At 36.6% G+C, this 24,898-nt stretch overlaps 1 protein-coding gene across 4 annotated transcripts; it reads right to left on the bottom strand.

Annotated features, from left to right (window-relative positions):
* Window positions 1-362: 362 nt before the first annotated feature.
* Window positions 363-24,047, bottom strand: LOC145232261 (uncharacterized). 4 transcript variants are annotated; one of them, XM_080096834.1, is made up of 22 exons: window positions 23,766-24,047; window positions 23,113-23,607; window positions 22,786-22,863; window positions 22,168-22,342; window positions 14,533-14,701; window positions 14,027-14,224; window positions 13,801-13,898; window positions 13,302-13,457; window positions 12,666-12,818; window positions 11,155-11,357; window positions 9,584-9,709; window positions 9,097-9,225; window positions 8,403-8,493; window positions 8,215-8,339; window positions 7,485-7,577; window positions 5,561-5,642; window positions 4,813-4,914; window positions 4,271-4,410; window positions 3,802-3,941; window positions 2,707-2,828; window positions 1,897-2,085; window positions 363-1,234 (listed from the first exon to the last, which is right to left on the bottom strand). In XM_080096834.1, exons 1-22 carry the CDS (start codon window positions 24,006-24,008, stop codon window positions 1,167-1,169), a joined length of 3,375 nt encoding a protein of 1,124 aa, XP_079952960.1. In that variant the 5' UTR covers window positions 24,009-24,047; the 3' UTR covers window positions 363-1,166. The 4 variants fall into 4 exon arrangements, with proteins under 4 accessions (XP_079952960.1, XP_079952957.1, XP_079952958.1 ...); XM_080096831.1 differs by lacking the exons at window positions 22,168-22,342; window positions 22,786-22,863; window positions 23,113-23,607; window positions 23,766-24,047 and adding an exon at window positions 14,818-16,286; XM_080096832.1 differs by lacking the exons at window positions 7,485-7,577; window positions 22,168-22,342; window positions 22,786-22,863; window positions 23,113-23,607; window positions 23,766-24,047 and adding an exon at window positions 14,818-16,287.
* Between the last annotated feature and the right edge of the window lie 851 nt (window positions 24,048-24,898).

The following is a 24,898-nucleotide window of genomic DNA, read 5'->3' as shown; positions in this document are numbered from 1 at the left end:
CGTTTCAAAGCTTACTTTTGTTATTGGTAATAAAAAGCATCCTTACCCACCACAATAATCTTGAAAGTTAACATTATTTAATCCACTTAAGTTGTGTTTACCTGCAAAGTGTGCTGTGGAAGGAAATTTTAGTTCTTTAATGCACCACATGCTTAAAAAGTTTGAGAACCACTGCTGTAAGGCAAAGATTTTTCAGAATATTACCTGGCAAACATGTAATAATAAAAGACTAAACTACTTTAGGGAAATTCAAAATCTATAACCTACTAAACAAGCACTTTATAAACTATACAAAGCATGTTTAGTAGTTTTTCAATTGAGTACAGAGTGAGAGGAAGACGTTTTGAAACATATGTAACAAATTCTTCATTAACGAGTTTATTTTACAGTTTTTTTTTAAAGATACAAAAAGTAAATAAACAAAAACCACAAATTCAAATGGCAGGGAAATGTACATGGGGTACCACAAAAGGATGCACAAACTATTATGCAACAAAAAAATTGTCTGAAGAATAGCAGTGCAAAACACAACATCACAAAGACTTTCAATAGCGGTATTTACCAAGCACAGGTTCTTCAGACTTTACTGCTATTTGTTAGATTGGGGAAAATAGGACTGTTTTTTTGGGTGGGAATACAAGTTACACAACTGGGTGATTATTAAAAGAGTTTGGTGAAAAAATAGTGAAAGCATTAGCATGGCATATAAATGAACTTTGAATTGCTGCTTCTATTGATAGGCCACCACAAAGTACACAATAACTGTTTGTGAAAAAAATTCATCAAGTTTTAATGAAAACATTTCTTTTTGTCGGTCGTGTATTTTAATTTACCTATAATTTAAAATTTAAAACTGTTTTATGGAAAGTCTTGGGGGTGAATTTTTGATGAACATAAAACATACAAAATTTTATTGAACACGATAAGTTGTATGATATATTGATGAATGCTTGGGTTTGAATTCAACGCAATGTTGATTATTTACAATCCCTCAAACACAACACACAAACTCAACTAAAGCATTGAAGTATAAAAAATGTATACAAGCTCAGAACTCAGCTTGTGTATATCTGTTTCTAACAACCACGAGCAAGTTGATGAACATATATATACAGTTTAGGCACTTCGCAATGGTACAGCTTATAGTCATAAAATTCAGGATTTTTTCAGTTCTTTTTCGATGCTACATCACCACCGGCTGGGGTTGAAGAGCTTTCACCTCCTGATTGGCTGACTGCAACAAAATAAGTTTGTTAAAAAATACTGACCGAAACGCACCCCGTAACTTGAATAGTATTGTTTTTGCATTATCAGTCTTAAAATAAGGGTTCAAGAAATTAGTACAAGCTCTAGGGATGTACTGAATCCTCTACAAAACATATAATAAATCGGAACAGTGGCCTTAAAAGATGTTTAGATCAAAAAGTATGCTACAAGAGCAATAACACATCTGTGTTACACTTTGCATTTAGATCTAGAAAAATCTTAAATTTTGGGCCATTTTCCAGAAGGGGACACATTTTGATCGTACTGAATCTGTTTGTTTGTTTTTTCTGTATTTTTTTTCTTCCTTGAAGTTTGCCCATCTTCTTTTGCTATGAAATGTCTGATGGCGTGGGATGAAATTTTTACAGATTGTAGACATAAACATGTACATTGGGAATTTGTTTCGTTTAACTCAATAGCCCCAATGTTTACCCAAGTCGTCACTGAAAATGGATAAATGAAGCTTTGATAGCATGTAAAATTTCCATTTATAGGTATGAGTTCTTTTAATGTAGCCACAGTCGTTAACCCACTACCCCCCTAAAATGGGTAAACTTTTTAAACATTGTTAGTTTATACTATACATAGCATGATTATTTATTATATCAACCTTTTTCAGGCTATTTTTACCTCTCGTGGTTTGTCCATTAGTGGCAAGCTTCCATGCTTCATTGTAAATTGAGGTGAATGGCTGGATTGTATTGGAAGCCTCTTGGACTATGTTGGCTGTTGTTGTTACTCCAGTAACCGTTGCCGGTGGTAACATGAGCGATGGCAGGGCAGTGGCTGTGATTGGTTGTCCTGGTAGCAGATTTGCACCTGCCAGAACATACATTGTATTATGAACCGAATGGTATCATAGTTTATAAATGCTACAGAAAAAATCCAGATTACTTATTGTGAAAGATTTTTTTCAGAAACTTGGTATGTGAAAAAAAGTGCTTTTGCTAACTTGAAACAACACAATTGCATTTTTACAAGAATTTATTATTTCTCCTAAATTTGATGCAAATGATTAACCAACATCAGGAATGGACTGAGCTGAGCCAGAACCATAGTACTCGGTACCAAGCATTGCTGTTTTTGATGCTTGGTGCTCGGCCGAGCAGTTGCATATTCATGCACTTGTAACATAAAGAACAACAATGATCTTTTGTTTAATGAGTTGGATATTGGAAAAATGGGTACTTCTGGGGCCAGTTCAGCTTAATATACCGCTGGTGATGCAAGGGACCTTGGAAAGCTAGAAAACTAATGAAGAATAGGGAATGTTTGTGATGTCACAATGCACTGAGTGTGAGACGCTTGGTGCTCGACCAAGTTTGGGCCCATCCCCAAGCAACTGCTTCGCTTTAGTATAAAATTTGGACAAGAGTTGGACTGATTGTTGACACACATTTTTAGATATACACTCATTTCAACAAGCTTATTTAAACACACCAGTAGCAGCAACAGAGTAAGCAACGGTTTGTTGAGCTTGTGGACGAAGCTGGCTAAGTAGGGAACTGACAGGCTGAAGCTCAGTCAAGGTTCCAGCATTCAACTGAAGTTGGGTGGCAGGTCTGGTAAAGAAAAATCAGCATGTAAAAATGCGATTGAAGTAAACTTCGGTTAAACTTCATCCTAGTAATTCGGGTAATCTTCATATAATTCAGACAAAACTTGAGGTACAAATAATTTGAAACGTGATAGACCTTGAATTAATCGACATTGGTTAATCCAGATCATGGCCTTATCCAGACATTGTTTTGGTCCAAATGGGTCCAGATTAACTGATGTTTACTGTAGTTTTTATTTACACTAGATCAGGGGTGCACAACCTGCGGCGTACGCGGCCGAATAGACGATTTTGTGCGGCCATGAACATGTTTATTAAAATATATGCACTGGTGGCCGTGACATAAAAAAACTCTTTTGCTAAATATTTTGACTCTCAAACTGCATTAAACAGATTTTGTAAGACTGTAAAGAATATTACCAGCCTAGTAACCCCCTGTGCATCACACTTTATATACCCCTATTGTATGGAAACAATGCAAATAAACAGTCACCTCTTGCGTCACAATATAGATTATGACGTCATAAATATAGCTCAATCTGTGGATCAAGTTTCAAATTATACGGGCTTTTTGGACGCCATTAGATGGTTGATGTATGTGGGACAAGCCCTATTTTCACACAATAAATTTTAAAACAAAAACAAGCAGGTCATTGGCGGCCGTTGGTGAAATAAGGATCTGCAATGCGGCCGTTCTAGCAAAAAGGTTGTGCACACCTGCACTAGATGAATATGAAATATCTAATATGTTGGTTGTTTTTTGTGTTTTTGACTGCATTTTTTATCGGCCACCAAGCATTTTATTCGTATCGATTGCAGCTCCTAATACAAAAGCATAAGTTATGTGCAATGCTGTTGGAATTTAATAAAACTAACATAATGACCTACATTTTAAACAACGTTGTCGGAGTTTAAGCATTGCACTGTGATTCAATTTTTGTATCCATTATTATTTTCTCATTTAAAAAACAACTTACCTTCCAACAGATCCGGCAGTGTTGGTACTGGCAGCAGACAACATTTGTGCTACGGCAAGTTGTTGTTGTAGTTGACTGTTACTGTTGTTGTTACTGTTTGCATTCTGCTGGTTTTGCAACTGGGCAGCCGCTGACAAGATCTAAACACAAATTATAAGTTGGTTTACAATTTATGTTTAGTCACATGACTCTAAATTAGCACAGAACTTTTTCTATGGACCTATTGAGATTGCCAAAAAATACTACATGTAGTACTTTAAGTTGTATTTCTGGGTGGCTTTGGTCATGAAGGATAATAATTTTAGTTTAGTTGTAATACATAATACTGGTGTCCCCAAAATAACAATAAAATCATTTTTATGATTGTTTTCTGAAATAATTGACAATTTGACATATTTTTTTCTGCAATAATTTCACAATGCTAAATCCTAACTTTAAAAATATTTAAATTTGGAGTAATTAAATTTACCTGTACAATCCCTGGTTGTTGTGTCTGTTGTTGCTGTAGGTTGTTTGTAAGTTGTTGTATTTGTGCAGCTGTTAACACCTGTGGTTGTTGGGTGAGCAGTTGTTGTGTCTGGTTGCTGTTGTTTGCATTTGTATTGGTTTCTGAAAAGAAGCAATTATGATTCTATTTTTAGTTGAGCAAGCAAAAATAATGCGAAAAATAGTTAGGTTTATTTCCCTAGCGTAATGACCAGAAAAAACAACTTGTTAAAGCTTTTTTGTCACAAAACCTGGGCATAAGTTTTCAACCATAATGAAAACACCATCAGTAGATAGCAAAAGGGGAAAACAACCAGAAATGTACAAAAATATTATGTGTCCGCTTCAGAAAGAAGGACCCATAAATATCATTTAATAAACCATAAATGGAAGGCTTTAAAAATCTGCTAAACATGAAAAAGATAAGTACAAGACCTGCTTCTCTACATGTGAAAGATATGTATCTCACTATACTTTTCTTCGGACAAAATGCAAAAGAAAATATGACAACAGAACCACAGTTACCTGCAGTTGAAGTTGAGAAGCCTGTGGTGGGAACAGAACTTAAAGCAGCAGCTGCAGAAAGGAGTTGAGCAGTTCCTGGCTGTTGCTGTTGTTGAGCTGCAACTGAACATAAAACATGGGCTTTCATTTCAAAAGTTTAAATTAAAAATTATTTTAATTGTGTCTTTTGTCAAATCATATTATATTAAATGAGTATTTCAGTAAAGACTACCTTACTTTTTAAGAGAAAGTATATCACTTTGAAAAAAGTTATTTTACAGTTATTTTATGTTTATTTGTGACGATCAGTTCATTAGTATAGGTAAATGAAAAACTCTTTAGGGACTGTGTGCTAATTAAATGGCAATGTTTACTTAATTAAAGGCACATTTCCAACTGTGTTATGTTTGGTTGGTGCAACTGTATCTCGCTTAAACATTGTCCAGTCACTGATGGATATCAAGACAAATTAATGTCGAAAGCTTTGATGGTCTGACAAGGCTTTCGTTGGTTCCCTTTTTACATGGTTATGATCGTTTATACATACAGCATAGCTTCAAACTGGATTTTTTTACTTTGTTGTACAATCACCCAACCTCGCTTTTCGGGCAATGTTTGAGTTAATTGCCATTAAAAAGGCGCAAATTTGGGTCTATTATTTCAAACAAAAGATGGGCTTCAAATATCTGTTTTTAGCCTACTTAACTGCTGACTGGGTGTCACGCTTGTTTTAACAAACTACTAGAGTTAATTCAGACATTTTGCTAACCATTTTGTATCATTTTTAGCAGCTGTTGGTGCTGTTCATCTGTAGTTTGGGTTGGTGCTGGTTGTTCAATAACCGGTTTTACCTAAAAGAAAAGTTTAAAATTAATGTGCAAATATTTTGTCATAACATGAAAACATAAAACTGCCCATGTTACAATATAGTTTGCATACATACACCACTTAAGCAAGCATCGAACAACATGCAAATTCAATACAAATGTTTGTACAATATCAAACATATTGTTTTGTTATATCAGTTCAAGATGGTAAATTGATTTGAGAGAGTTTTATAATTAAAAAAAAAACTATGATACTTGAAGTGTGATTTTTAAAACCCTTAGAACAAGATACACATCAATTTGAAAGAAAACATTTTGACAGGCCTGTGTGACTTTTAAATACAGTTACTTTTAGAAGTTCTGTTTTGTATGATAGGCTTAGACCAGGGGTGTCCAACACGTGGCATGCGTGCCAAAAGTGGCACGCAGAGCATTTGAAAATGGCACACAAGCTTTTGCAAATTCAGATGGTAAACAATAGGATTTGTCACGCAATTTCAATTTGTTTCTATTAATTCTTTTGCCCTTTATTCTAACTTAAGTAAGGATTATCAGTAGTAAAGTTACACAACACACTAATTAAATTGTTCGTTCTTTGACAAAACTTAGCGCCATTGCAAACTATTTCTATCTTGTGTCGCATAAACATAATAAAAGGTTTTTGGAATATCATAAATTGAGCCCGTCACGTTAGGACGTTTAAGAAATGGTATGAAAAAAGTACCAAACAGTGGCACGCGAGTATATTCTAAAACAAAATTTGGCATGGCAGTGTGTTCGAGTTGGACACCCCTGGCTTAGACTAACATTGCATACATTAGTAGGAGTTGTTTTATTAAACAGTGCAATACCACTTTAGTACAAAACTTTTTCAAATGCTCAGTGCTCTGCCAAAAAACAAAAGCTGGAGCAAAATCTGTCAAATACTGCTACAGTAAAAAAACATGTAAAAATCATGGTTTATTTGAACAACTGTTGAAACTTGCAAAGTGTGACCACTAGGATTTTAGATGATTAGGAGGGGTTAATATTATGTGACATACGAATTGACAAAGATAACAATGTACAAAATTTAAAAAAAGATGACATCTAATTATTAGTTGTTTCTATTTGGCGTAGTATAAAAATTAATTAGGTTTTTTAGTGCTTGCATTATTGTGCAAACTTTTTGATATCTTTTTCAAGCACCTTTTACGAGTCTTGTGCCTAGGTGAAATATCTGAATCTTTTTACTCAAGTAAAGTTAAACTGAGTTTGATGTAAAAACATCAGTACTATAATCAGGGTTGCCATCAACTTAAAACCAAAAATAAGGACAACCAAAAAATTAAATCTTCATACAAAACGAACCAAACGTTTTTGAACAAATCGTTGCAGAGCCATGACATATCACATGCCATATTCTTTTTTTCGTCAACAATACTTCGTGCATCTTACGACAGCTCAGGTTTAGGTTTACTTTTATATGTAGCAGGGATTTGACTTGTAATTGTTGAAAATAGGACAAAATAAGGACTCAAGTCAAAAATAAGGACATTTCTTAGAAATAAGGACAATAAACTTTTATAAGACATAGCCCTTCAAAATAAAGACAAATCTTAGAAATAAGGACAGTATGGCAACCCCGACTATAATACAACTCCAAGAACACCTATGTTGATTTAATGGCAAAAGAAACATTTTTGCCACATGAAATCTTAAACATGTATAATCAAACATGGATTATTTTGACTGTTTGGCAATTAGCATGGTAAAAAAATGTGAACAAAACAATTTTAGTGAGATTGGCCATGCAGAGTTGCTTATAATACGAGCCACACTACATTCATGCAGTTAAGACTGGCAGCCACATGCAGTGTTAAATACCTTCTCACTATCTTCAGATGGTTTAGACTCGGTTTTAGTTTCAGCAGGCTTAGTGTTTTCAGTTTCAGCAGTTGTCGAACTTTCGTCAGATTTCTGTGATTAGTTTGTGAGTAAATACCATGCGATTAACGATTAACAGAAGTTTTTTGTCAGAAAATAGATTTACTGGGAGCCAATGCAACCAAAGAAACAGACAATGCTAAGTTCCAAGTGTGATCAAAGGATCTGTGATATGTTAACAAAATGTTGTTGTTTTTTTCTTGAGAAGACTGATACATATAAGAGAAAGTTTACCTACGAAAGATTCAAAATTTGTACTACATGTTTCAAATACATTGGAACACCATATACAGATCGGTTCATAAGTTTAATGATTTTACATGACTTAAATGGATATAAACGGGTGTAACTGATGCTGACCTTTATATCGCTGATGAAGGCATGAATCATTTGCCGAAACGTTTATACAACAAAGCATGTTGCTTTTTATGTCTATTTAGGCCGCTATTTTCAACATTAAATTTTATAACGCTACTTCACAACCTAAATCCCAAATTGTATAAAAAATGGTTTAGCACTTTCCACCTTAGATACTTGTGAGATCTACTTAATCAAGTGTTCATGCATGTGGTTAATTGTCAAACTGTAGTCGTGCAGAAAAAGGAACAATACTTTCAATAACTACAGCTAGATTTCATGCCAACGCACTTTACCATGGCCTAGCTCATACCTCAGGAATTTGTTCAGTAAATGAAGACTGGAATTGATTTTGGTTGGTTGTTGTTTGAATTATTACTCCTTGAGCAGCCAGCTGTTGTATTTGTTGCTGTGTAAGAGTCACAAGGCCTTGTTGATCTTTAAAGAAATTGCCAATTGTTTATTACTGGTGTTGCAGCTTTGGTTTAGTTAAATACTTACTTGTGGCAGCAGTTATAGTTTCAGGTTTGCCTAGTTTTGTTCCTGATGGACTGAGAGCTGATGTAGTGACAACAGATTCAGTGGAGGTATTCTAAAAGCGCAACACATTTGAAATTTCAAAATTAATCAAGTGTTAACTACAAACCACATATAAATGCTTCCTATGCATAGAAGTAACACATAACCACATAAACACAAAACAAGTATATTATATAAACAGAACATTGTCATTAAAATAAACAAATTTTTGATAGATTAACACAGTGCTCAGTAAGATAGTAGCACTAAAAAGCATAGAACTGGAATGATTAGGAACACTGTACACGGACTTGAAAAGTAATTTTATCATAAACATAACTGCCAAAGAACTGGCGTATATAGAATACATCATTTAGACGATTATATGTTATGCAATAAGATTAAATTTAAAACAAATCTACTAAGCTTTGCATAAGTCTATGTACAGTTGGCTGTGCATTGTTTGACATAAACTTGGCCCTAAAAACTGGCTGGAAAGAAACATATTTTTGGTCTAGAAACTACAGAATTTTTAAGTAGTCAGCTGGTAAACTTTTTTCTCATCTGGCGCACTTGAGATAATAACTATAACGCGGTCAGCTATAGGGAAAAGTTGTTGCCACTGGTTAAACAAACTTCAAATATACTAGTTGTCCTTTATGTGACTAACAATCACCTGTTGTTGATCGGCAGTTTGTGAGGTTGGCTGAAGTAACAGGTTTTGTGCTGAAGGAGAGGCAATAACTTGACCACTAGATGTCATCAGTAAGCCAGATTGCTGCAAAGCTGGTGACACAACTTGACCCTAAAACAAAAAGTCAAATTTTTGTGTTAAACTACAGTCCAACACTATATAATACAGCACAAGACAATTGATAGTGCTGGAACAATAATAAATATCGCAAATAAACTATGTACTAAGTGTATTCCTTTCTGTGTTAATGGTTTGTCACAACTCTTAGCTAAATGTTGTATTTTGCCAATTAAGTCTTATGAGTTTTGTGATACTTTTCTTGTATTTTAATACATAGTTTTGTATGCAGTAGCAGTATTACCATGGGTCCCATATAAACTAGTCCCAAGGTTGTGGCTACTATAAATATGGAACATTTTTAACAAAATGTATTTTATCTCATTATTGATTTAAGACAAAACTGGTGTACCTGGTTTGCTGCCATAACAACGCCAGTTTGTGGCACAATTTGACCCTGTGCATTGATGACAAATTGTTGTCCGACAGTTTCGGTTGTGCTTGCTTTACTCATAGACACCGGGAGACGATTGGAGCTCTAAAAATACAAAAACCTATATTACAAACTAGGGTTGGGCATTTGACCGGTCAAATAAAATCTGGTCAATTGACCGGTCAAATTCTTGTCAAATAGGTCAAATATCGGTCAAATACTATTCCCATTATTAAATTGCAATTTTAGTTAAAAGTTGGAAGTTTAATCTTCTTCTAAACCATAAGTAATGAAAATGAAGGTTTCAACTCATGTAAATTTGTTTGTGAAATAGGAAATGTTCAGTTTATATTATATTACAGACTTTTCCGACTGCATTGCGTGCTTCATTTCATCAATGGCCCCACCTGTGTGTCTGTAATTTTCATTCAGTAATCACATTTGTGAACTGGATTCTCATAATATTCTATATACATCAGATTAAAGTCTAATTTTGACTGAGATTTAACTGCAAAACTCGCTTATCCTGCTTAAAATCGTAATTTATGCTGTTAAGCTGTTGTCCATTCATGACAAAAAAGGAATATACAAAAGCTTGATATGTACGTACTTTATCCCAATAAGTACTGAACAGTAACTTATCTACAAAAATCTATTCTGGGCAATTATAAGCTAAATATATAGCTACAAACAATTTTTGGATCAACTATAGAAAAAAGGACTGTGGGCCTACAAGTTTACACAGATGGTTTAAATTACTTAGATATTTTATTTGTCAGTAAAAATGTGCAACATTTGCAAAATGCCTAAGTAAATACCAATGAACTAACTTCCCCTCATGGACCTATCACACTCAAATTTATTAAGATAAAACGGTGCTAGAAGTGATCCATGTTTTTTAATTGCATTGGAAACCTTGCAAAGTTTGCCATAACGTAAATCAGATCTTAATTTCAAATGTAAAGTATCTCCTAATTGTTATGGGATTTTTTTCAAATGAACAAAACACATCTACATTAGCTTAAAAATCACTTATTAATACAAGAGTATGCCCTAAACTGTTCTACCTGAGGGTTATTCGAAATAAATTACCCTTTTCAACAACCAAAAAGCAAGTCCAAGAAAATTTACCAAATTTTATTTTTGAAATTAAAAATAGTATTTGACCGGTTAAATAAAGTGTTGTCAATTGACCGTATTTGACCAGTCAATTGACCGGCTTGCCAACCCTATTACAAACTATCCCAGTAGTAAATATTTAATTCTAAATGTTGAAATGAATAAATGAGTATTGCTCTTCCAGTAGTTTTATTATAAATAATCAAAGTTTTGACATTTCCCACAAGCTTGTTATTGTTATTTTTTGTGTGTTTTAACGCTTTTGTTGCTTTGTAAGAAACTTGTCTTTCAAGATATGCCATTATCCTAATGAAGGCGTCTGTTATTGGACATCGAAACATCAACATAAAACTGCTTATTTATACATTATGCCTGGCAGTAACAGCTTATTCATTTAAAAAGAATGTTGTACAATACACCAACATGCATACCTCCTGTGATTTTTCATTTGGTGGTTGAACAGCAACCAAATCACCACCTACAGTTTTCAGAAGTTCATATTGTTGTCCTAGGGGTAAGCTAGCCAGTACAGCAGGTAGAGAGGGAACGCTACTTGATGTTTTTGACGTCTCAACAGATGTCGTAGGAGCCGGTGACGTGTTGCTTCCAACCACTGCAGCGGCTTGAGTGAATGCTAAAAATTTAACTTAGCTGAATTTTTTGCAATTATGGCGTATTAGGATTAGCGTAGGGAATGAGATGAATGGTTAGGGCAGTGGTGGGATTCAAATGTTTTGTCAGCCAGTTCTATCACAAAAGTCATATTATTCAGCCGGTTTTGTTACAAAATCTATTGACAGTGACTAGTATTGCTAACAGGTTCGCTGATCTCATAAAATTTCGTGAGACAGTTCTATAGAACCGGTGCGAACCAGGGCTGCCAAAGCTTGGGTTTTGCCCCAAGATCTTGGGTTTTTACTTGACGTCTTGGGTTCTTGGGTTTTATTTTGAAAATTATAGCAATTCTTGGGTTTTATTTTGAAAATTATAGCAATTCTTGGGTTTTGAGTCTTATTGATGAAATAAATATATGTAAGAACTATTTTAACGAGAAAAGTTTTTCGGGTAGCTGCAGTGTTTAGGCCATTTTATCATCTCTTTTATTTTCTTTCTTTTCTAGACCCTAATTCTTTCCAGATAAGTATACAGGGAAAGCAATCGTTACACTTAAAAATGCAAATAAATCAATGCTTGTTAAACATAAAAACTCTAAATATACTGTAGACATTACTAATTTTATGAAAAAGAAAACAGATTATGATCATCAAACAGCCAAGAGTGAAATGGCGATTGCTGCATATTTTATTGAACATAACATTCCCTTTGCTTGCATTGACCATTTCCTACCAGTTTGTAAAGTTGCATTTCTGGACTGTAAATTGTCAAAAATTTGTCAATGAACCGAGTAAATTTCCTAATTAATTGCATTTCTAACCACATTTTGCAATCTTGGGTTTTCATTTAAATTCTTGGGTTATTTTGCTGTGAGTCTTGGGTTTTGTTGAAATTCTCATTGGCAGCCCTGGTGCGAACCGGCTGAATCCCACCACTGGTTAAGAGTATACAAAAAGTAAAATATTACTGTGTGAAAGAAAAAAAGTGTTATTATTCCAGAAAAAGTGTAAACGTCAGAAAAGACTACAGGAATCAACTTGTGTTACTAGGCAGTAACTGGCAATACTAAAAATACTCAAAAAAGAGCAGAAACTGATTGGCACCAGTTTGGTCTTTTACTTTTACACTTAAAGAAACATTAAATATCCCTAGTCAAAAAGCATGCTGTTAGTGGCTATTTTTTTAAGGAAAATTGTGATGGTGATTATCTGCCAAGCATTATCTAACGAAAACGAAATAGTAATGAATTTGGCAACCAATTTTAATGCCTTTAAGAGCATGTTTAATGTTAATTTAATCATCAGCGTTTAAAAATTTAGGTAAATACCAGCAGGGTTGCTTGCAAGGATAGCAGCTTGACTAGGAGTAATTCCCAATAGGTTACTGAGACTGTAAATTCGGTTTTGTTCACTCGAGGCAGTGCTGTTGGCAGCAGTCTCTGTTTTTAGCCCAGTCCCTTCCGTGAAAATAGAACCGCCTTCTATCAAGTTACAAAAAAGCATTTACTACACGAGAGAGAGAGCTACCTATCAATATGCGCAACTGATAGGCCAGTGGTGCAAATTAAACGCCTTCTCAATGCATAAAATGTAGACCAAATTAGGACAACTCCTGCCGATATATTATTTTGTTTATATAACAGTGTGTCAGTAGTTCCCAACTTAAAGAGGAGGAAATTTACTTTAATCTGTACATGTGGTTTGTAAATAGACACATTAGCTCTGGGAAAATAACCTGTAAAGTTCATAAAAGACCCAATTTTAGACAATCTTTGTACGGTTATCGACTCTGTAGTGTATTGGGAATGATTAAAAATGTTTTGAATGGTTAAGTGATGAATTCGTCCATAAAGGTTGGGAACCACTGCCATATGTATTCATAGAAATATATATATATATGTGTGTCAACAGTATAAATTTCTTAGCTATTCTTGTTGAGATATATATATTTCATTTGAACTCACTAGTTCCATCTACTGTAATAAATTGTGGCAGAGATGAGCTTTCTGGACCACTTGATATAATTTGCATTGAGGCTAAATCCACACTCTGCACTGTGCTTCCATTTGTGTGTTGTTGGGCAGACATGACAACAGGACCAGTAGACCTTCTCCTTTCTCCTAGAAACAAAAAATCAAATATTGTGAATACGGTTTTGAAAGCAAATTCTAGAAAACTTTTGCATAGCTTATTCACAGATATTATATTTTGTAGTTTTGTTATTTTTCTGAACTAGTCATATTCACACAGTAAGGCAGTGCTTCCCAACGGAAGAATCTAAAAACTTAATTTTTTATCTAGTTTGAAAATAGACACTTTGGCTATGTGAAAATACCCTGTGAAGTTGATAAAAGACATTTTTTTTAAATGATCTTAGAATGGTTTAGCATCTACTGTTTAGTTGAATGTGGAGGAATGAAGATGGTTTGAGATGTTAAGGGTGTAAGCTGCAAGGTAACCTACCTTTAACTTGCATATGAACAATAGGAGAGGGTAGGTTGGCCTGTTCATTTAATCTTTGATTGTCTTTCATAAATTCCGAAGTTTTACTTCTTACAATCCTGCACAGAACAAACACAAAATATATTAATATAAAGGGACATAATTGCTATTGCCATGTTAGTCACTGTTTTATGTTCATAACTATTAAGTTATGTGTCAAAGTTTTTTGTGTTTTTAAGAATCTTGCCTGTTGATTGAAGAAACACTTGGTACAGTTTCCCCTGTACAAATGCCGTCACTCAAAAGGCGGTCCCTTATTTCCCAGGCAAACATGGTGGGATTGTCCCTCTTGTATTCAGTGATTTTGACAACCACATCTTGTGTGGCCACTTTGGGTTTGCTGCCACCAATCACCCCTGGTCGAATACTACCAGTTTCATAATATCTGGAGAAAAATACAAAAATTATTATTATTATTTTTTCATCTAACAGTTGTACATGCTCTTTAAGCAAAGGGTGATTTCTAGGTCACACTTTAATTTTATTATTGAATACATGGAATGTGCTATATTTTACATTTTATGAATTTTCGATAAATGCTATTGTGAGAGGCTTACATAATATGACTAATTTTCAAAAAAGCTCCAGAAAAATCTCATTTAAAAAATGTTGAAACGACTTTAAAAGGTTCACACATTTTCATAGTTTTCTGGCTCAGTCACTGCAACTGGGTTTGTTTCTGTCGAAAGTTACCTTGCCAAAATTTTGCTCACACACCCATGTGAGACCCTTAGCTGTCTTGAAATGTCACAAGGTCTTACACCCTGATGAGATAAGTTGACAATTCTTTGCCGAATAGGCTCTGGAAGCGGGCGGCCATTGACATACATTCCACCCAATTGGTTGACTCCGCTGCCATGGCCTGCAAAATACAAAAAATTATGACACAAAGCTTACACTCTGAGGATATTTGACTTTCTGCAAACAACAGTCTCAAGAGTTCAGACAGTTAGTTTCCTTGAAGGATTCTACACTTACCATCATCACCATTTTCTGATACTTCTTCCTTAACTGCCTTAGAGCCTTTGCTCTGTCTTCTTCTGCCCTGAGTACGACGAGTCTTTGCAGCAGCACTGCTATTGGAAATCAATTCTGTGCCATCGCTAGAATGAGCAGCAATCAACGTTCCCTGACTGGTGACTAAATAAGTGAATGTTGTTTGTGGTGGTGTCTTCGCAGCATCTTCAGCAGACTGATTTACACTTTGGGGAGCGATACCAGCGGCCATCATGGCTTGTGTTTTCTGTACATCTTGTTCCTGAACAAGCTGAATCGTTCCTGCCGTCTGACCAGGGATTACTTGTACAGTGGCTGCTGCGGCATTTTGAGAGGCAGCAACTGCAGCTGCTGTGTGTAGAAGGTTGCTCATCATGGAAGGGTTTACACCGTGTGGAGCTGCTACAGTAGCAGTGCTTGTTTGTTGGCCTTCATCACCCTGGTTTTGCAAATTTTGACTGTTTTCAGCCAGTTCATGTTTAATTGAGTGTTCACCAGTGGGATCTTGTTCAACAACAATTTGCACTTGCTCCGATGGATTGGAGAGGTTTGATAAGTTTTCAAGCAATGTGTTTGTGTTTACAGATTGGGACACTGACAATGCGGGCTCAGCTTGGACGACAACTTCTTCTGAATATGGATTTCCTGTAGCTGCTGCATCTGCCAAGGCCAACATCTCCCTTTCTTCATCTTGGACACCCTCAAGGTCTTGCCCTTCTTCAACACAGACAATAAACTCTTCTTGGCCGCTGACATTTTGGGCTTCAAAGTCCTCATCCACTTTTATAACTTTGGCTTGTGATATTTCATCACCCTCGGTCAGGTTTCTTTTTACACCTTTTGAGTCTTTAGACTTGTTTTCTCCTTCCTGGCCAGTTACAATAATGATTTGCTGATTGTCTTTTGACTGCTCCTCACCAGAGGTCACAACATTAACAGTTTTTTCAACTTCCGCCATTGTTGATTGATCAGCTTTAACAGATGTGTTGATCTGGGTCGTTTTCAAAGCAGAAAAATCAGTTTTAGTGTCTTTTGTAGAAGCTTTTTCAACGCTATTATTATTATTATCAGTAGTCTTTTTCGTCCACTTTAGCACCATGCTAACTTTACTCTCATTTTCAGATAACTCCCAGTTTGCAAACTTAATACCATTTCTCTTTGTCAAAGTCAACAATGAAGCAAGTGCATCTAATGGAATGCAAGGTTCAAAATGACTTGTTTGCTGAATCACTGGTGGACGGAACAAGCTGGGCAATGTACGAGAATATAAGGAATAATTGGCAAGCGGAAATGGAATAGAGGGCTGCAATTGATTCAACTGATATTGATTAAGCAAGTTAGTGTACCACCCAGGTGGACAGCTGTTAAACATTACGCATGACCGACAGATATGACATTTTCACTGCTTTTGGACAATCTATGATGCAAGTTTATTCTGTTTTAGGTTTGGTATCTCAATAACTAATAATATAGGGGCTCTTTCAATTGTATGTAATCATAAAATAGTGCATGCATATCAACTAAACCGAGTTAAAATCTCACATAATTTAAACTTCAACAAAACTCATGTTTTATTGGTATTTTTTTCTGTTTTGGTCTTTAAGACAGCTTTCTTACATAAAAACACAGCAAAAACGTTGCTTTGCAAATAAATGTGGAAATCCCAAGGCAACAGTATGTACTTTCAAGTCTCCGATATTTTACACACATTACAAACCAACTTGATTATGGCGCGTGCAACAAAGCGTTTCACTTTGCTTGGCCGATTACTGTGCAGTCAACCGAACACAAGAGAAAACTAATCATGCGCAATAAAAATGCAGTCAACGGTGTAAAAACTGAAGTACAGCTTTACCTTCCACTTAGTGCACTTGTAATACGTTGATAAAGATATCTTGCAGCGCAAAAACAACGAAAAACCTGCCTAACATATGTTCACGAGTTTCACGATCATGGAAGCCATTTTGTCGGGCACGAGGGAAGCGGCACACCCAAGAACAAGGCTGCGCTGAGACTAAGGCGCGAAGTACAGTTCGGATTATTTCGGAATCCGAAATGGTACTCGTGTTTGGCGTTCTACTAATCGACTGATTTCAAGCTCAAAACTTGCAGTTTTATGACAGAACATATACAAAACCTAAAATTAACAGTTTCCCCCTAAAATATTTCACATTAAGTTACGCGAACTGGTCAAAATAAGTAGGCCTTTGTTGCAGACTAAAAGTTACAGACTATTATAGACAGCTGAATTTTGACCAGCCGGTACTGAAAGCACACAAACATTAAAGCAAAAACAGAAATTTGCAAACTCTATTCGTTTTTCATCGTCTTACATTATCCATATTCACATCAACATCTCACAAAAATAAAAACACGCTTTCCCCTGAAACATACAGCCTATTCTATTATCGCAGCACTGGGACCGTTCCACTTGACACAATCGTTATGTTCGCTCAACCGGAATGCGCTTTTTCTACGCGCGAAAGCACACACTCTTCGCAGGCAGCGCAACTTTTTTACGCGCCGCGGCACACACAACCCGCCCAGGCACCGAATAGTGACGTTTGAATGCACACACGCGTGCGCAACGAAGCGGACAAATCAAAAGAGCGCGACGGACCAAGCACCATACCCGGAAACCGGTCATGCGGAAAAGAGAGCAATAAAGAGAGAAGCGCGGAGGAGCGCCTTGTCTCGATGAGTCTTGACAAAACCAGCGCCAGGGGCCTCAATTTTAAATCTTTTCATATCAAACTGCAACAAAGCATGAAACCCGCCTGTTCGCTTCAGTGAATAGGGCCCTTGCCTGCCGATTGGCTCAGAACGAGATATTCGTGTTGGATCGATCATCGAACTCGGCCTGTTTTTCATGGTTTCAGGCTTAGGTGCTGACATTTGTACAATTATTTTCATATATTTTCAATTCTATCATACACTTCTTACAGTTTTCTCGTTTAGTAATTGAAACATTGGTCAATATTTAGGCTTTTTTACGTTTATTCGTTTTCGTTGGTTTGTGCAGTGCTGATGTTTTATGCCAATTGTAATGCATTTTTTCCAATAAGGGATAGACCCAAAGCCTTTACCTACCAAGGGTTACAAACTGTTTACCAAACGCCAAAACAAATTCATGTGTATAATCCACTCTGCGTGTATGTCTCACTATAGTTGTTTTGATCATGCTTAGTTGAGCGTAAATTTGAAATCAACCGTGAAAGACTGGCGCCCCTAAGTAAAAAAAACAGTAATTAAGATTTATGCTTCACAGAACGGATACCTACTGTTTATCAAGCGTTGTAGACTTGGTATTTTAACAGTAATAAATACAATTTCTTTATAGTGCAGTTTGTCCAGAAGTATAAATTTGGCCTGAAATCAAAATATGTCATAAAATTACAAATGATTGTAAAGTTTTGGAAACCTAATCGCATTGATGAAATATGTCCCAAATTTGCACAATCCTTAACTTCGGATAAATAGTTTGCAAAAATATCCTACATACCAACACCATACTGGCGATGGTAGAGCTACTAACACTGAGCTTCACCTTTGGCCCGACCTGGGAACTTCTGGTAGGTGGCGCAAAAGAGCATAGGCGTTTATGGTGCTGACTCAGCAATTATTCTTACCGGAAACCCAAATTGCTATAACAGCACCATAAACGCCTATGCTCTTTTGCGCCACCTACCAGAAGTTCCCAGGTCGAGCCAAAGGTGAAGCTCAGTGTTAGTAGCTCTACCACTGGCGATACGGTTTGTCATGGATTGGACACCTATCCCAACAGCGCCTCAGGTGACAAAGTTTCATGTTTAATTATTCCGTTACGTGCCGCAAAAGACAACATTTTTCTTACAATTATTAGGGTTTTTTTGCAGAATGCAATTATTATTGTCTATTTCACCGGGATAAAAAATGACTTGTTAGTGTGTCGCCAGGTATGTTTTTAAAAAAAATCTTTTAAAAACTCCGATTAGAAAACAACGGATCAATGGTTAATTCTTAGAATACTTTAATTCGTAGAAATCCGTGTTTAAATATTTTGGATATTTGAATATAACAGACAGACGTCTTTAGTGCATGTACTAAAGTGTTTTTGTCGTGTTGTGTATTTTAAGTTGTCTCTATTGGTGCTTTTTGTTTGGATTAAACTACAGGCACCTTTTTTGCCAATACAGAAAATATATGTTGCAACATTTTTTTTGGTTTAAATTGTTTTTTGGGGGGCTTAAGTTCATGTCGACGGAGCAACTAAACCGTCAAAATAATCGCCAGACTGCTTCAAACCAGCAACAAAATAACTTACTAACATTTACACTCTACCGACTGTTTTGGTCGAACACACTCAGAAAATGCCTTCTCGGCCGAAATACGGCGTAAACAAGCGAGACGGAGTGCAGCGGACCCCAGGAAACCACCCTAGCCTAGCACCAGTCATGGGTGAGCAACTGGGGTATGCGATGACGCGCAACTCTAAAGCTATTCGCGTGAGAAACTTTAGTCGAGTTGCAACTTTAGCTCAGTGTCGTTCAATTAAAGGCAAAATTTTGTCTCTCAACCCTGTTGAATGTACACTGGGCCTTCCACAGGGCTCTTCAACCTTTTTAGTAGCAAGGAACCCTCAAGGAATTTTGACAAATTTTGCGGAACCCCCTAAAATTAATTTTAATCCAAGTGGGCTACAAAAAAAGAAAAACGTGCATTTTTCACTAACTCACCCAAAGCACATTGTAAACCACTTCATAAAAAGAAAAGATTCACCGAAACTTTACGTTATGGGTACATGAGCAGTACCTACTTAAAAGCTAAACGGGTGGAAATTAAACAAAATGCAGGAGTTGTCAGCAACAAACATCAAGTCTCAGTTTATAGAATCCTTTTCAATTGTGTTTTTTGCCTTGACAAAGCTGGAATGTTTCGTCACAATTGTGCATTGTTCGCTGGAGTGCAGTGGCACGCATGGACTGCACCAGTTTTGGTTCAGGTCTACAGTAATTCGAGAAGGTTCTGTGTACAGCACTCGCCTCGGCAGCCATCCGTAAACCGTAGTTGTCACGCCAAGTCGACAAGAACTCGTCCTGAACCTGCACTAGTGAGGAGAGATGCTGACAGCTACGCATTCAAAGCTGGAATGCCGCTAAACCATACCACACTAAAGCCAGGTGATGCTGTCTGTTTGTTTCTCGTCAAGCATGTTTTTTGGGAAGTATTGGATGTTTTTTTGCGGTTTCAAACTGGTTTTAAAGAGTAAAGGACACAAAAAAGTCCTTAACTGTAAACATACAATAAGCTATAGTTATGTTTTCGAGAGTTGTTAATTTCAATTGTTTGTTTTTATGATACAAATACAAATCTACTATCACAACCAACCAAACGAACTTTTGTGGCAAACAATGCAAAATATAACCAGGTTTATTTAACCGTTTTCGACGTTAATTCTTACACGTTTTGTTTTATATTTACCTAAGATAGCAAGACTGGAATCATTAGGAATGCATTACAACACGTACATATTTCGACAAAAAAAGCTTAAACAAAACCAACAATCAGCGCATAACCCGTCCAAACATCATCAGTCACGTTTCAGGCGAACCAAGGAGACGTTCCGCGCTCAACGACCCGAAAATTTACCCTGCAACCCAAAATATTTAGCCCCTTGGGTTCTTAGTGCGTGCAATGATGCGTAAATACGTCAGTGGTTGCTTGGCAACGGGCCGTGACGGGTAATCCGAAACTATCTCGCGTGTTTCCACCCAACTGGGCCCGAACCGTGTTTGTGGGGCCAATTTACGGTCTGGGGCACGTCGCCCCGCTGTCTGAACGCAACGACCTTCCTTCAACCCGTGTTAGTCCGACAGGTTGCAGCTCGTGGTGAAAGATATTTAAAAGAATCAAACAACAATACGAAAAGTTAAATGCTCTGGACGCTTGACTTACCTGAGCCAATACGCGTAAATAGGGATCGTTTTTGGTCTATTTTGTTGGTTAAAATTTGCAATGTACACCCCGGTCATACCACACAAACACCTACGCATTTTAACTTATTATTATTCGTAAATATTTAAAATGGCGGATCGCTATCAAAGCTGTGCTTTTTGTGTAATTTCAGGTGTAAACACCAAAACTACATAATCTACTTTTCCCAAAAATTGACCGACCAATCACCCAAGCGATTTTACGAAAACCTGACGTACCTTCGGTAAAATGTTCAAAACTTAAGCGAAAAGCATGAGTTACGACAAAGTACGCCAAAAATGAAATGTTTATATTTTTCTTAACATTGTTTGTGATTGCAAAACAAAATACTACTGAATTGACAAAATGGTTGCCTACGCACAAACATTGTACCCGCTAGGCCGACTAAAAACATGCATTTGTACATAACAAGTGTGCTTAACATTATTGCTATTGTTTATGTTTACAACATGTGGTCCTAATTCTACAGAATTCGCTTTATTTTTCGTGGGAAGGTGATTTCCCGATTCGCTTCGTCAGCCTTCTATGACATAACTATGGAGCATTGTGGCGAATAATGGCTTCGATACGGAAGGTCGATGTAGCGTTTTCACCATTGACTGGCAAAAAGACCTACTGCGAATATAGGTCAGTAATTCTCAAACTGTTGCCACGAGTTATTTTTTCACATGAGTAGCAAAATTATCGTTTGTACAGAAAACAACTTTGATCTCATAATTTAGAATGCAGGGTGTGCATGACAAAATGCGGAAATCATACGAATTCGAATCCAGACATGACATTATGTGTTTAACTGCACAGTCCAATGGTTTACGAAACAGGGACAGACGCAAAATTTTAAAATTTTTAAAATTACAACCAATCCTCCAAAAACATTTTATAAATCCTAAAAAGTTTGCTGGCGGCTCTTTTGTAGTCCAAACAAACTTGTGTTGAAATGACAACAGATTTCTTGGAATTACACGGGCTTAAATGGCCAGAACATAACAAGGAGATTAAAGACGTAAGCAAAATTAACTGAAAAAGTAAGGTGCATCTCAGAAGTAGATGACAAGTTTTGGCGAAAAAGAAATAATGTGAGGTAAAGAGACAGATAGAAAACGTTAACGCCCCAATCGATGCGTTGCTTAACGATCATTATGCCGCTAAGTTCATTGAACGTTTGCAATATGTTTTTTTTCCTACTATATCCAACACAATGATTACTTTGACCATTGTTTCAAACGGAATAATTCAATAATGCTCCATATTTTTGACTCTATTGGTCGTTTTAGAGTTAGACTTATTGTGGATATCTCTACTCTTTCAAACAGAAATTTTAAACTCAAACCTCCAACAAACAAAGCAAATTTTAATTACTTGATCTGTGATGGCCACCACTCCGGTTTCGCATGATTTGTTCCTTTTTCGGGTCGGTTTGTGGTTGAGCGCCGCCGTTTTGCTGCTGATTTTCAGGTACATGTTGCATGTTCATGCTTGTCTGCACCTGCGTTACTACCGCCTCGCTAGCCATCGACTGGAACACGCCATTTTGCTTTACACAAAAACAAGTAAGTTGTCATTTTATACACCGGAATTTAGAAAGTTTAACACAATTTGAAATTAACTTAATTGTATTTTTGGATTGGAGTTTAATTTCTGTATTAATGGTGAAAATAACCGCCCAAATAGACGCAAAAAAGCGACATGCTTTATATTTCAAACGTTTCGGCAAATGCTTATGCCATTATCAGTGATATGATGTCGCTTTTTACGTCTATTTTGGCCGTTATGTTCACCATTAAACTTATAAACAAATCCGTGTATATTGTTCCAAATTTCGGTATTGTACAGTTTTAAGTTGATTTTAAACAACATTAAACCAATTTGTTATGGTTCGTTTCCCAAAACACCTACAAAAACGTATTTAGTCTTGGTTTGTTCACATTGCTTCAAAATTAGTTTCTATAGAAATGGTACAAAATGTTGCTATCCCACCTGTGTCAAACCAGTAAGATTTGCTAGCTGGGCTGCCATAGCGGCATTGCTGGTCATTCCGGCTTGCAGAGGCAGTGCCTAAAAACAAAGCATAAAAATTAAATTCGTCTTGGCAAATTGAAAAATAGCATTAACGAAAATTTGAATGGCAATTGGCAAAATTGTGTCTCGCTAAGTATTTCTCTACACTAGGCATGGTAATGTCAAAAAGAAAAAAAACACTTTTCCCACAAACAAAAGTATTTCTAAATCATGACATTCGATAAGTTTTTTTAAAATTAACAATTTTTCTACGCAAACCCCACAGCTGTGACATTACAAAATTACCTGAATTGTCCCGTTTTGCATTTGAACATAAATCGGTGCCATCGCCTGCTGCAGACCATCGCTGCCGGCCGACGAATGCATACTGAAGCCATTTATGTGTGTTGCATCGCCACTGCTGGCCACGAGACTGTGTAATGGCTGTTGTGCACCTTCTGTCATATACGGAATTGTGATGTCACCATTCGATTGCGTAACAGTCGATAGTTGCGAAAGTGCGTGACGTCGTTCCTGCTCAGCGGCGTGCTGTTCGTTGCTATGGTGATCGAACGCCGAAACGCTGGTAACCGCTTGTAAAGACTCATAAGCAACGCCGTGGTGGATCTGAACGTTTTGCTGGTGTCGAATGACGTCATTGACCAGTTCTTCACGCATGACGTCATCATGGTACTGAAGTGATGCTGGGGCGTAGGCAGGGGTTTGAAACATCAAGCCACCGCCACCTGGGACCAGCTCGTTTTGGTGGACAACTTCTAACGTTTGCGGATCCGAAGTTTTCTAAAATGCAAATAATCGTTTTACTTTGTTACCCCAAAAAGAAACGATTTTCTGTTTTGCTTATTTAATGCAAATAATCGTTTTACTTTGCTTCGAACCATATGTAACTGAACAATAAGCACAGTTTTAAAGTTTTGAAGGATTAAAAAACTTAATACCTTCAATTTGTTTTTCATTGCATCGTTGTCCCTATTGACAACAGCCGGGGACGTATCCATGGCAACTGGTTGGGTTGTCAAACAAATAGGAGTGTTTGAATTGTGGTGGGTGTCGTTTTGGGGTTCAGGTTGCTGTGGTGACAGCGAAGAATGCGAGGAACCCGTGGGAGAGACAGTTACCCCAACAGGAAATGACGACATAATAGCCGATGACGACATGGGGGCAGATGATGACGCAATCATGCTGTGGCAGTGAAGTAACGCAACTAACAAAAGAAACTTACATCTGAAAACAAAAAAAATTAACTCTTGAAAAAAATATACAAACATCAACTACAATAACGCAATAAGAGCTTAGTTTCCTTATTCTACAAAATTATACACAATTTCTTCAAAAATCCAAAACGTGTATATAAAAAAAAAGATTAAAAGGCGCCCTTTTGACCACAGAGATGAGTCACTTGCATTAAATTACATGTTAAACGTACCACAAACTGCATATTATCCAAACTTCCATGCCTACAATTTGCTCCGTAGAATAGAGAGCGGTTGTAGACAAAAATCAACAGGGCGTAAAAATCACTACTTAAGGGTATCTCTTAGGTCAGGGATGGCGAACCACTGACCCGCGGGTCAAAAAGTGACCCACCACATAAATTCCAGTGACCCACTTGTAGTTTCAAAAATTTATACTGATTACTATAGGTAGGGTTACCAGATTTCCAAGATTAAAAACCAACGCAACAGTTAACTTTAAGTCCTTTGCCAGATTGCCTATTTTCTCAACATACAGATTGTTTGGTCAATTGTGAGGCAACAGATATGTTTATTTAAACGTAGAACTAGAAACGATTTGTTCTTTGTTGACGCTGTTCGGTTCCACACATGAATTTCATAAAATCAAGTACCAGGAATCGTCTCAGCTCACATATGACTGCTGCATGTATTAAACTGAAAACTATCTAGGATTGCAAGACTTGCAGAAAAGATGCAGCAACAAGCATCTTGACATTGACATGTAAAAAAATATGTGACCCACTTCGTTTTCTTTTCGAATTTTGATATCATGTTTGACCCATTCAACTAACAAGGTTCGCCATCCCTGTCTTAGGTAATTCCACCTTACAAATGCT

This window comes from Phallusia mammillata, chromosome 6 (assembly GCF_965637545.1).
Source record: "Phallusia mammillata chromosome 6, kaPhaMamm4.hap1.1, whole genome shotgun sequence".
NCBI lineage: Eukaryota > Metazoa > Chordata > Ascidiacea > Phlebobranchia > Ascidiidae > Phallusia > Phallusia mammillata.
This window is presented reverse-complemented; position numbering and strand designations above follow the sequence as displayed.